This window comes from Corvus hawaiiensis, chromosome 9 (genome assembly GCF_020740725.1).
Source record: "Corvus hawaiiensis isolate bCorHaw1 chromosome 9, bCorHaw1.pri.cur, whole genome shotgun sequence".
Lineage (NCBI taxonomy): Eukaryota > Metazoa > Chordata > Aves > Passeriformes > Corvidae > Corvus > Corvus hawaiiensis.
This window is the reverse complement of record NC_063221.1, coordinates 8,693,449-8,707,500: the sequence shown is the minus strand read 5'-3', so window position 1 is coordinate 8,707,500 and position 14,052 is coordinate 8,693,449. Positions and strand designations below refer to the sequence as shown.

The 14,052-nt window shown below is 40.6% G+C and overlaps 1 protein-coding gene across 6 annotated transcripts in view; it reads right to left on the bottom strand.

The window, feature by feature from the left end:
* Positions 1 to 14,052, bottom strand: part of MTA1 (metastasis associated 1) — a 79,140-nt gene that overhangs the window by 13,485 nt on the left and 51,603 nt on the right. For 3 of the 6 annotated variants that reach the window (XM_048312330.1, XM_048312329.1, XM_048312327.1), the window contains exons 12-17: positions 12,367 to 12,482; positions 11,368 to 11,519; positions 9,526 to 9,715; positions 9,094 to 9,183; positions 7,099 to 7,251; positions 6,232 to 6,267 (exon numbers count right to left, since the gene is read on the bottom strand). In XM_048312330.1, coding sequence (XP_048168287.1) covers positions 6,232 to 6,267; positions 7,099 to 7,251; positions 9,094 to 9,183; positions 9,526 to 9,715; positions 11,368 to 11,519; positions 12,367 to 12,482 — 737 coding nt within the window. Of the gene's footprint in view, positions 1 to 461; positions 474 to 6,231; positions 6,268 to 7,098; positions 7,252 to 9,093; positions 9,184 to 9,525; positions 9,716 to 11,367; positions 11,520 to 12,366; positions 12,483 to 14,052 lie in introns of those variants that run through there. The other 3 variants (XM_048312328.1, XM_048312326.1, XM_048312331.1) reach the window with 2 other exon arrangements.

Sequence of the window (14,052 nt, the reverse complement as noted above, 5' to 3'; positions counted from 1 at the left end):
TAAAATCCATATACTCTTCATATGCATTTTCCTTTTCCAAAAGTAATCCTCCTTCTGGGACTCCATCCTTCCCAGCAGTAACAAAAACACCAACAGTACCACATTTGTGAGCAAGCTAGAAAAAAATATAAAAATTCATGCATGAATGAGGCTTGATGAACAAGGATTTCACTTCCAAGTTACTGGTTCACTTGAGGCAGTCTCAGTGTGTTGACATATACACACATACACTTTTTTGCCAGCTTGCAAGAACACTTTAGCACCCCTCCCTCTCTTATAACTACCAAGAGTGTTTTACCACTGTGAGTGTCCACCTGCTAACAATCAGAGGCTACAAACTTTCAGAAATGTAACTGCAACAAGCAGAAAAAAGCATAAATTGTACCAAACACCACCTAGAGTAACATTCTCTTAAAATTCTGCTGTACATAAAAAAAATGTTAAAATTGTAATTTACTTACCTAAGTAAGTTCCTACCAAGATTGGCAAAGGAAAAGGAAAGAAAATATTTAAGGTTAAAAAAGGAGATTCACATAGTTCAGAATACAGTAGCTCAGCTCCATGCAACAAATAGAGAAACACAGACTGGTTTGGTTGTAATGAAACACAGAAGTGATCCCAGTTCTCTGCTGGACAGATAAAACCAAGACGACATTAAACACACAGTAACTCCAAATGAGAGATTTTGCAAAGAGCAGCTTTAATTTTGGATGAGTAAGTACTGGTCTGTACCCACCTCCTTCCACCAACCCTTGCACATTAACCTCACTGGATTTGGACAGCACTTCCTAAAATGCTTGGTCTAGCAGGTCACACTCACTTGCTGTAACCACAGCACCTCACAGATGATGTGTCTGTTCATGCAAAGCTGTACCTCCTGCTACAAGTACTTCAAGGACCCTGCTAATACTTTCTGAACAGTGACATCCAACTGCAGAGAGCCAGCAGCTACCCTTGGATAAGCACATTGAGAAGGGAGAGCTGCTATCTGTCTCAGGGTTGAGCCAATCAATGCCATCCACCCATATTCCAAAAAGAGCATCATGGTAGATTCTGCCTGGCTGTAACACACTACGTGGTTAAAAAAAGGAAACAAAACTATGCACCTCACTGCTTTAGGATTTGCTGATCCAAGCTATCGAAACTAGAAAGCACTGAATTATTCACTGTTCTTAGCATCAGGAATATTATACATCATATACATATATATGTGTATATATATATATATGAATGATATGTGTCACATATTCCACTCAATTACAAATTCAGGCTTTGTACTATCCAGGGCATTTGCAATTCTGCCCTTGTTCTGTTATACATTAATTTCCTCTCACATTAATTACACCTGCTCTCTACCATTGCCTAGGGATATGCACTCTCCTCTCAATCAACATTTGCATCTTACTCCATGCCATCGCTCCTAAATGAAATGGTTTTCACTAGCTGATCCACAGAGCATGATGCCCACCTGCTGATTTTATTTTCAGATCTTTCTTCATAACACCAAAATAACCTAATCACAGTATCAAGGCTAAACTGAAGGCAAGTGAAAATTGTTTCACTTAGCATCTGAATACAAAATCCCACGTAGAATTCTCAAAAATAATTAGTACTTTTGGCAAATAATCTTAAAGCAAGGAAGTTGCACAGCCACATGGTTCTTGGGGTCTCCAAAAAGCAGTTCAAGCAATTTGACATTCTTCCCAGCTGTGCTGCAGCTGGCACTGAACATCTGCTCTCTTGTCACTAGTTAGCATTACTGGGATTTGGATTTCAACAGCTAAAGCCAGGCCTTTTCTCCAGCATCGCACCATTTGTTAAAGGACCAATACTCCCTGCCATTTACATTAATTCCTGGATGGGAAAGTTTCCATTGGCTGGTTATCCTTCAGTTTAGAAAGACAGCTGATGTCACTGGTGATAAAAGGCAGAATTTTAATGCAACTTATGGATACAGGTAAGTCCATATTTTCTGCAAGTCTAAGTCAGCTAGAAAAAACCATGCATATATATATATAAAAAATATTGAGATAATTTTGGTCCCCTAGACAGCTGGTGGAGAACTTCCCTATCTTTCCACCTTTATAGCTGTTTTTGTTCAAAAACAGTATTTTCCACTGTCATGCTCATCTCTTGATAACTGAACTAAGGCTATGCCAGGCTGATGAATGCTTCCATTTCTGGTTCATTCACGTTTCCCAAAAAGGATGTGAGAAACAATGAACCAGAACACGTTAAATTAGACTGACATTCCATTTGGGTTTACAAATCCCTAGCAGCAGAAGCAAGGAAGCAAGGTATTCCAACAGTTAATTAACCTCACTCCAAAATCTGCAGCTTGTTTCCAGCCGAAGTTCTCTACTGTACCTTCTGGCTACCACAGCTCATTATTCCACTCCCAGCTAGACTAAAAAGCCCTCTATTATTATACTTCTGCTGTTCCTGTCAGCAGAGACAAACATCTACAACTTCCAGTTTGATAAAAGCGTTTTCCATTATACAGTGTGTTTTCCAGTCCCTTCACTGTTTTCATGGCTCTTCTATAAACCCTCTCCAATTTTCAGCATTCGATCCGCTACCATGTCATCAATGCAAGTTTGTTGCTGGGAAAAGCCTTCCCTTTATTGCAGCTACTCATTCATGTTCTCCCTCTTCCTGACAATTTTAGAGTGCATGTGATGACCGTGAAAAACAAATTTCATTAGATGAAAGCTAGCATGGTGTAAAAGAGAGAGGAGAAAAATAAAAATCTAACAATGCTCCCTCCCTTCCCCCAGCAGGAATTTGCATTGACAAGTATTACATAGATCCCACCCTGCATGGCTGTAAGGAATCAAGTAAACAGGTTCCTGCACACAAAACATCCTCTCTCTCTCTCTAGAGGAAGTTTCATGGCAAAGATTGTCAGTCAAGCTCCAGAACATCAATGAAAAAGCAATAAACTAATAATTTTTTAACATCTCACTGTATTTGACAGCTTATGAGACTCCATGTACTTTTCATGTTCCAAAAATAGGATTCTGCAGCAATTTGTCCATGCTGATTTAATGTTGAAGGAGAGCTGGGAAGGGTATTGCCTAATGGTGCCTCCAACATGATTTAAGGATGAGGGAAACAAAATAGATGAAAGAACCGCAATCTTCTTGTAAAATAAAGTGGAGGTAGTGAGAACATGAGATTAAGAGTATATTCCTGTTCTTGGAATTCAGTCACTGGTCAAAACTCAAGATGGCTGGCCAGACGAATCATATTCAGAGCTTGAAAAAGTTCAGGTCTCAAGGGTTAAGCAGAGATGAGTCAGAAAAAGAAAAGTTAAAATTGCTGAGCTGGAGTTACAGTAGCAAGAGAAAAAAAAAGTAAACAAATAAACAACAAAATTCCAAAGGAAAAATGTGAACTACTCCTTGAAGTTCAGCAATTGCCATGTATAAACATGTATCTTAGTGCTTTACATTATACAAAGATACAAGCTGCTACCTGGCTCTTTCCCTGCAAATAAACCTCTTGATTATATACTGCTTTACAGCCTGGCTTTGAGGAAAGCCTTACAAACCCATCACATGTCACCAGCTCAGCCATAATTTCCAGTGTTCAGACTTCTCCCCTGTGTTTGGAAGTAATGGCCCAGCACCACAAGGCTTTTATCACCAGCAAAGAGACTTCATCTAAAGCCCCCCATAACAGTGTCCACTGTCTCCTGACAGACTTTGACATGGTGACCTGTCTAAACCCTAAGACATCTTCCAGGTGCCACCAAGGCAGCACATCTGCAGGAAGCAGAAAAACCCCTAGATAATAGATACAATTTTGCAGTAAGTTAACATCTCTTTGGAAACTATTTAAACATACATGGACAAAGCATCTTCCTGCACCTAAATTTGTGCAGAAAGAATATTTTCAGCCTCTCTGAGCAGACATCTTAACACCATCTTTTTTTTGCAGTACACTCCCCTGCAGTGACCTAAACCAGTCAGTATGTAAAGAGGAGATGAGAAACATGAAAATAATGAATAAACACCCACAATTTCCCATAGTATCTATGTAAATGCAGAATCTGACCAATTGCAACAATTCAGGCTTACTCTCATTAATCTTTTTCTACTATTTTAGGTCAGCAATAATCCAAAAATCAGTTATTCTGGATAGATGGGCTTATTTCAGTCCTTTCATACTCACTCACTGGCTCCTGAATTCTGGCCACAAGGCTTCTCACTGCCATTCACCTCTTCTTCACAGCAGTGTCAACTTGTGCCCTTCCTGCCAGCAGCCCCCCCCCAGACTACTAAGCCTGTAGGACTCCATCCACAACCAAGGAGAAGCCTCAGTACCACAATCACAGTCCTTTCACGGCACAGGAAATCAGTTGCATCCATGCCCACAGCTAGCAAGGTTAACCAGTTCACATGCAAGGCAACTGAGAACCTGTGCTAAGAAGCACTAACACACAAACTGGCACCAGGACAGAAAGAGATCCACCAAACTTCCACCATCTGCTTCCCTGTGCCCAGCAGATCTTGATCCAAGTTCTTTAAATGTTGTTTCCTTGCAGGTGGTTCCATTCCCTTCAGGTCCTGGCAAAGCCTCCAGCAACCCAGGGTCAGGAAATATTACAGATGCAAAATTACAGTGTGGCAAACATTTTCCATTCACAAATAAATCTCAACCAACAGGTTTAAGCTGAACTGCTCACAAGAATATGCAGTTAACACTCACTACCCCAGCACGTAAAAAGATTCTGGGACTGAAATGGACTCTGCTACCTAGCAATTACAGGAACAAGTACTACTGCAGGTATTTCAGTGGCTGGCTGAGAACAGACCGAGCAGGTAAAGCAGCAGGTGCTCTGGAAGATCTGGACCCTGCACAGCTACATACACCTGCTTCAGAGAAACACATACTCTGAGGAGCCTGAACAGGTACTTTTCCAAAATCATCTTCTTGCAAACAGATCCAGCAACAGTTATAACTGAATGGAACAGAAATCCTCCATTTCCAGAAAATCGTGTTGGGTTATCAAGTCCAGTGCTCTACACAGAGAGAGCCTTCTGGAGGGAAGGATCCGTTCTTTTACTTCCCTCCTTTGGGCCACAACATCTCTCAGCTTCCCAAGTGTGTTATCTGCTGAGAAGGACATTTAGCAGGGAGCAGCAGGTGTGCCCATAAGCAGGTAGTCACTAGGAGCTGTGGAAATTCAGTGAGCTACTCTGCATCTACATCCCTCATCACTGGACGAAGCTTCTGAGGAAGCCAAACTGACCAATGCAGTGGGGTTTTGGTATTCTTCCCAAAAGACAAGTTACAAAGAACATGAAAACTCAGCAACAGAGTATCAAGGAATAAATTCCCAAAGAGAGCAAGACAGTAGAACAACCACTGTGCTCACTGCTGTATTCTCCACATGCACTCATATTTGCATGCATGTAAATACGGGTAACAGCCATCCACTGCCTCAGCCATGAAACACAAAGATTATCATCAGGGCATGCAGTGCTGGCCAGTTCACGGGAACATGTAAGCTTAAGTTTTTGTGTTTGCCTGTTCACAATGACGTTTTGTGGTTGTCTGTCTCCTAACTATTCAAAATTGGTCTGTTCTATTGAATTTGGTGAAGTGACATCATATATATGTTTCCTGCATTATCACAAATGAAACAGTCTGACATCTACTCAGTACTCAGAACAGATTAATTTATAACCAGTGGAAATTTTGAAAATCATTTTCTACTGCCAGCAGAGAATGTGCAGACAGTCTCTCGCCACTGCGACTGTCCACTCTCACTGGAAAATACAGAGGGTTAAACTTGAGATTTGATGTAAATACTGTCTTCTATTCCTTTTGGTCCAAGTGAATTCAAAGCAGTTCAAGACACATGAAACTTTGGTTTCTTAAAAGTCAAACATTGAAACAACACCTATTTTCAAACTAACCACCACAGCTTCCTGCAGTTTCACAGAACTGCTAGAAGACTGTTCTGTCAACTTGAGGAATTAGGAATCAATTCTGACCACAGGACTTCATGTCTTCAGTACGGTTGTACAACTCGTTGCCTGCACGTGAAAAGCCTGAAAGGTGAGCAGCAAAACCATGGGTGGAAGTGGTTACCCAAGGAACACTTAGACATCAACACAGAAGGTGCACACAGACTCATTAGCCACAAAGCACAGACAAGCCAGCAGATGAAACTAAAAATCACTCTCCTAGCATAAGCTGAGCGCAGCTTCAAGGTCTTACCCCTGCTAGGCATCAACAGGCGCTTCTTCATGTTGCCTGATAGAGCACAAGTGAACAGAAAAGAGAAAAACATCACATCAGCAACCTGAACAGCAGCAGTTTTAAAAGTTCTTAATGTTAAAACACAATCAGATATCAAATGTTTGCAATTATATTTCAGATAAGCTACATATAAAGTTAAAATTAAAGGTAAAAATGAGAAAGACTCTGGATCTCCCTCCCTGCTGAGTCACCATTACACCAACTGTTGTTTTCCCCAGTTAAGGAGAGCTACCCTCTGTGTTCTCACTCCCACTAAGACCATTTCAACAGACACTTTTCTCCTCATCCGAGATAGAGACTGCCCTTTCTCTTCCCTGACACTCTCAGGCAAGAGTTATTCTTCGGAACAGAGACCTGGAGTCCACGCCAGGAACATCCTGCTTTTATCTCCCACTTCAAACACCTTTCCCTTGCCTTCTGTTCATGAGGAGGTGAAGCCCAAGCACAGAGGTGGTCAGTAACAAGGCCAACAAGGGAAACACCACTCCAAAAGTCTATTAAGGTAGTCTTCACACTACTAATTGAAAAACTGAAGGAAACTTTCTCCTTCGCTATCCTGTTTGCGAGGTTGGCCAAGCCAGGCAGAGTTTCACTAGCACAGTGACTTTATGTGCATGCACCTCCCAGGCAGTACACATCATGTGCCTCACCCAAAAGGAGAAATGGGACAGGTGACTTTAACAAAAGTTAAAAATAACCTCCCTCAAGAATAAGGAACTCAGAATTTATATAAAGGACTATGAGTTTACATAATCTCCTTGTATACAATAAAGACAGAAGAAAAAGCCTATAGACACAACATAAATTTTGTGGAGAAATATTTACCATCCATTCCATTGTGTTGTTCATAACTTCTTTTTCCCAGGATAGTTGGGGACCCATTATTAATGACAGGTGTAAACTTAGCAGGAGTCAGATTGTTGAGAGAACTGGACAAGCTCTTTGCAGGATCTGGTTTCGGAGGACATGGATGAGACTCTGGTGGAAAACAGCAAAGTAGTATTTTTTCATTAGCAAAGATACTGGAATTATAAACCTGAAAACAACCTGCAAAATTCCAAGGTGACCAAGTACACCTCCTCTTATATACAATCTATCTCAAGTCAATAGTTTTGACTGGAGATTGCTATAAAGCATTTCCATATATTTAGGAACTCACCACTACTAAAGATGTTAAAATCATTATCATAGTATTATCCTAAAATAAGATTTGATAGCAAAAGCACTTTGTATCTATTTCTGTAATACTGTTCTCCAATAATTTGGGGTGATTTTTGGGGTGCTGTATACTAAAACCTAACTTTGGACATTCATGCAACATCCCTAAAAACTCTGGGGAAATTACAACTTTGCCAGTTTGCCAGAAATGTTTATAAAAAATACAATTTCTCAAATGGCAAAAAACCCTGAAGATTCAAAAACCCACTATAAAGAACAGAACATCTGAATGCAAGCTTTGGGCCAAGGCAGAGTTCAAGCCCACCATCTTCAAATGAAAAGACTTTGAGAACGTTACAAGCAACAGCAAATGGGAGCTTCAACAGAGTCTCTCTCTCGCAGACCCAACAGCAGAGTAACATATAAATTCAATCCTACTAACACCACCAAAAAATCCTTCTTGCCAGTCCATCAGCCTCCCTCCATTTCCATCACTCTTTTCTCCCAGCTCAGTAATCCAATGACACAGCGCAAGGAAAACTCAAAATCTACTGCTACGTTCTGTACAATTATTAAAGATTTTATCCAACAGCAAACTTCTCCCTTTATTTGCTCTCTTTTGTTGCACTCTATGTGAATAAAGGTTTCTCAATCCAGGTATCCCATTAGTACACAGCAGAAGTACAATGCTCAACAGAGAAGCAGTAAATATTTAATACACCCTCAGCCTTACAATATTTCATCAACAAAAACGTTCAAAGAAACCTAAAATCAACTCCAGTGTTGCTTTATCTAAATAAAAAAGCAATCAACTTCCCTGCTAAGCTGGAAGCCCTCAAAGTGCCCCTCCCCAAGACTTCCATGAGGCGAGACTGGCTGCCAGAACAACCTGAGGGATGTCTGCAGGGCAGCGGGGAATGCTGGGGAAAAGGATTTGGCATTTGTCTGGAGCCAGCATTGGCATGTCACATAGCATCACTCTGGATGCTTCCAGCACCTCAAACTTACACCGAAGTCCTGGATGGAACTACTCAGTACTGCCCCACAGATCAGCTGATGAGGCACAAGTCCTCAAGAAAAATCGTAGTTAAAAAGATAATAAAAAACCCACCAAAACCCACTAGGAAAGTAAAAAAATAGAAGTATGATCCCCTTGTCTAGGTTCAGCACAGAACAGCCAGTAACTGATTCACAAGGTCTGGGACACAGTGCTGTCCTAAACTCAACTGTACAAACTGCCTCCAGACAGCCCAAAACCAGAAAAAGTGAACAATCAAATGTTCCTGAAACATGATGTCAGTGCCCCCATTAGCAGATGGTAACTTGTCCACATATACATCAGAAGCCACAGCAAACACATCCCTCCCTTCACTTGAAAAAGTTTCTGATACAGCTTTATGACCCTGCAGTGGACTGCAGAGACACTGGGTCTGTCAGATTAAGTAGGAAAAGTAAAAAGGAGACATTACTGGGATGGGTTTTGCGTTTTGTTTTGTTTGTGGGGTGGGAGTTCTTTGTGGTTTGTTTTTTGTTTGTTTTTAATCCAGAATGAGCATCTACACCTAGAGTCAAATGGAAAACCCAAATGGTCAGCAGCGTAGGTAGGAGGGTGTTTCCTATATTTGGGGGGTTTTGCATGTGGTGGTTTGGTTTGTTTAATACCTAAATACCGGAGTACTGCTTCTAAAGGCTTTCGAACCACTTGCTTTAATAGCAATGGGTTTTCTGATGCCTCAGGTAAACGTGCTGTGCCTGCAAAACACAGAAAAATAATTAGAGGGTGAAGACATTCAGCTATTATAGCAAAACTAAGTGAATAACTCCAGTGTCCTGAAAGAGCCTTCCCGTTCACAAACACAGGAGAATGCTCCATGTAATACCAAACGTGAATGTTTTAAAACAAACAGCTCAAGAACTTTCAAAGGTATTTGCCCAGCCTACCATCAGTTAGAAGGCTCTGCAAGTACAGCTAGATTTTGTGACAGCACTAGCTACGTGCAAGAGAATATCTCAGCAAGCTGCAACTCAAAACTTTATAGGACAGGAGTCTCAAAGGGCTCCTTGGCCAAGAGGTCTCAGCTGCAGCACACTCACATTCTGCTTTGATTGCTGCACTGTTAATGGGCAGATAGGGGTGTCTTGCAGCGTGCCAAGGGCGCAAGATATCTCGACATAAACGTCTGGCAATTCTGGTCAGTTTTGTTGTATGGAGATAGAAAGCTTGTCGTGTCTTCATAGCAAACTTGGGACTCCCACTATTTCGTACTGGCACACCATGAGGACTCTAAAGGGAAAGAAAAATAAAAATGTTTTCTGAAAAAGTAATTAAAAAGTATGGTTCTAAAGAAATGAAAGTATTATGTAAAAACATTTGCAACTACTGATTCTCAGGCATAAGAACAGAAGTGGTATTACAGATGAAAAAATTTTCAGCCCAGCTATTCCCCATTTCCTAAATCTTATTCAAAATATCTCAAAGGATAAAATGAAGGTAAACCTTTTCACTTCACAGAGAAGTATTCATTTCTGTGCCGTCCCAAGTTTTAAGTCAGGGATCCAAAAGCCAGCCATGAAGAAGCTACCTGGTGCTATCACATAATTTAGAGCTTATACACTCAAGAGAAAAACTCTCCAGTTTTGGGCACTTAGGGCTGCTCTGGATGTACAATGCAAACTCCTTATAAGAAAGCATTTGCCAGAAGGAGAGAAAATCAGAAGAGCTTCATGACAAAAATACGCACCACAAACTCACTTTCCAAAGAAAACGTATGGCATGCAGGAATGGTCTTGGCTCAAAGCCACAAGAATTTGTTTTAATTCTTACTCTTAACTCAGAAATGTACTCATAGATGTCAAATATTCATTGCATATAGTAAAGACTACTACTGGAAGACATTTATCAGCTACTGAGAACCAACACGGTTATCTTCTTTATGAAAAGCAACTAAGTCAACCAATGAAATAATGCAAGTAGTATCTTGTTATCTCAAGCCAACCCACAGCTGGAAAACAGGAAGACATTTCAATTTGGGGAGAACAAGGCTTTCCCTTCTCTGACTATTTACATACTTTTAATTAACAAACAAGAGGGATAAGGTTGATAAAACCTGGAAATTATCTCAGCAATTAGGAGGCTTCAGAGGGCAAAGAGAAGCCTGGAAAGGATAAAGGTTAAACAAAAGAAATGGAAAGAGAACGACAGCAAAGAATAGGAGAGGAAAGAAATTAACCAGAGATAGAAGTTCTGTGTGTGCTACCCTTCTATCCATGACAATGATAGTTACTTTTTCCAATCAGCTTAATGTCTAATGCTTCCAGATCAAACTTTCACCAAATTCAGAAAAAAATCTGAGAACTTTGGTTTTCAAATAACAGAGGAAAAATGAAACAGAAACAGTTCATACAATGCTTACTCAAACCTATCCAAAAAAAGGATGATTATTAAAAAAAAAACAGAATTAGGTAGAAAAACAAGATAAAAGATCTCTAAAAAGCCACTAGCTATTTGGGGTATATCTAATTTTGACTATGCCTTGGGAAAGTAAATTGGTTTCAGGAAATAATTAATTCATTTGGAGAGAAAAAAACAGTGCTGTTTCCCCTACAGCAAAAATCATGGAAACCAAATACCAGAAACACTGGGTGGCATTTCAGTTTCTCCCATCTCCACTAAGTCATTTCATGCATTTGAAGGCTAGTTTGCTAAACAAATGATGTTGGTTTTTTTTCTCAGGGCAGTACTTTGCAACAGATTACTTCTAGCCGAGGCGAACGCGCCAACTTCTGCTTGACATGAAATATCAAACCCAAGGACAACGATGAAGGCTGAAGGCATTCTTTTGGTGGTTAAATATTTAAGAACAGCGAGCAGGCAGTTAGGTATCATGACACTCAGTTTGCCAGGCAGAGGCACCAGTCTGCCTTGTGGATACCCACCAAATTATTGCGGTTTGGTCCAGGCCTCTCCCCATCTAACCGTGTTGGCATTTTCAAGCCACCGTATTTCTTCCAGTAGGTCCAACAGGATGCACAGAGGCGACACTGCATGTTAGGGGGACCCCAAGAATACCACTGGTAAGACTGGGTGGCTAGAGATAACAAAGGTGGAAATTATATATATCCTTACACAGGATCATTTTTCAGATCTTATTCTCTTTAGAAGCAGCAGAAGCACAAAAGAAAACATCCCCCCCCCACAGAGCAAAGCTCACACAGACCTTAGAAAACTAATGATGGCTTCACTGTCATCAGCACTGCTACACATACTTTTGATTTCAGCAGAATTGATTACATTAATTAATCTAAATCCCTTTTAAAATGCAAACAGAAAAAAACAATTATCAGGATGAGAAAATTTCCTGCCAATGGAACTGAACTCTTTTTGCTAGAGAATTTCTGCAGAACATGGGAAACAGCAAAGATTGTCTTCAGGAACTTCCCATACATTAGTTTTACAACTGAAGAATGTACAGTCTGTGACTGGACATCTCATACAGTCCTACATTCCAGCATCTCTAAAGGCTCCCCATAAAGGAGCACACTCATTAGAACTCAGTATTATTAGTATCAGCAGCAGATCAAATACAGTGGTGTCACATATTTTCAAATCTACTAAAAAATGATGAAAAGAATTGTCAAATTCACACACCTTGATTTAAATATTCACTCAATAGTAACCTGCAATTATGTAGAACATTTACTAACTCCCCCTTTAGTACTTCATAATTCTATTTACAAATGTAACACCAGTAGTTAAAAAACAAAACAACCTGAAACAAACAAACAAAAAAAGAAACAAAAACAAACTCAAAAAAACCCTGCTTAAACGCTGCTATATCCAATTCTTCCCCACACCCCCAGCACGAGACAGCTTTTACTTTAACATTTACATCTCAGCACTCACTCTGCACACACAGCTGCTGTTCTGGCACTTACTGTAACAGCTCTCACAGGCCCGTCCTGCTCCCGCGTTCTGTGCCTGGACTCCAGTACCATTTACCACTCCTGGTTTGACATTATTTACATTGATCTGGTTGGGGTTTGGCTTGTTACTTAAGACACAAAGCAAAAAGAATGACAAGTGTTAACTGAGGCATGCAATTCTTTATTTGACTTTTGAAAGTATGGCCCAAAACGTTTGAAGACTCAAATTTCATTCAGCACGTGGCTTCCAGAACCAGCTGTAATTACCAGCAATCTGACTTTTATGAACACACTGTCTCCAGTAATATTTTAAAAATACCGATAATGAAAATAACTGATAGTTGGATGCCATTTACAAGACTTTAAAACCTTTTAAAAAACAATAAACCAGGCCACATAGGTATCCCTATTGACTATCCCAGACATTTGAATCTAGGTAAAAACAGATCTCACTTACAGGTCCTCAACATGAGAGGTATTTTACTTAAATCTCCAAAAGAAGGCTGGGGGCTGGAGCAGGAGCAGTAGGCAGAGAGAGGGCAATGTCTGCTTTATTTAGGGAAATATAACCCTAGACTGCAGTCACAAATATTTCCATGTTGTCTCACTGGCCATTATTCACACAAGTACACCCAACAAGTAACAACATCTGGGTCACCTCAGCTCATCCCTATACCCTCTTTAAAATGATGATTCAGGAAAAACTAGGAGCTAAGAGCTAAAAAATAGCTACTGGCAGGAGCTGAGAATGGAAGGCCAACAAAACCTTGGCATGGAGAGCAGGATGAAATAGCACATCTCTGCAGAGGAAGAAGTGTCTGAGGGGGAAAATGAGGCCTTCAAAAAATCCTTGGCATGGGAGGGAAGGAGGAGGACAGAGTACTGCTATTGCAAGGACAGGACTTCTGGGGAATGGAGAAAGGTGGAAGAAGTCATACATGAAGTTTCAAACAACAGTACATGAGGAGTTTACCAAACATGCAAGGACTCTAGGGTGCTGTTAGGAGTTCACACTATAGAAGCAACAAAGAGCAGGCAGGCTTTGGAGCCAACTGCTGAACATAAGCCTGAATTGCAACGCTGATTTACATTCCTATCATACTCTCTTACCTGAAGATTGAAGGGAGTGGGCATATTCCTTTTATTTCCAACTAACGAACCCATTATTTAAAAGCAGAAATATCTTAAAATGGCTTTCTGCAATCCCCTTTTCTTAGACATCAGTTGCACACTGACACAGGAGTCACAGTGACTTCAGTAGGCCAGAGTATTTGCTATGTTTCACCCTGGCTAGTGCTACAAAACCAGCATTGTGGGAATAGAGCCAAATTAAGTTCTTTCTAATGGGGCACCAGCATCAGGTTTCATGTTCTCAGCAATGATCCCTGGAAGCAAAGGAGTTCCAAGTGACAGAGTTCTGCAGGCAACTGAAAAGCTGATGCTGCCCTGGAAGCCAGAAAACATCCTTCTTATCTGAAAATGTCCAATCACGTCCTGAGATACACAGCTCAGTTAAGCTCCATTTTGACAGAGACAAAATAGGTTCTGCTGTGAATGAACTACAGGAACCACACACAGGTTGCATAAAGAGGCAAGAGTGTGTTTCTCTAGACCAGGAAAAACTTCCAATAGTGTTCTCACTGTAAAATTCAGAGCCTTTCTGCAACAGAGAAAGCTCAGGAGGCCAAGTGGCACAGG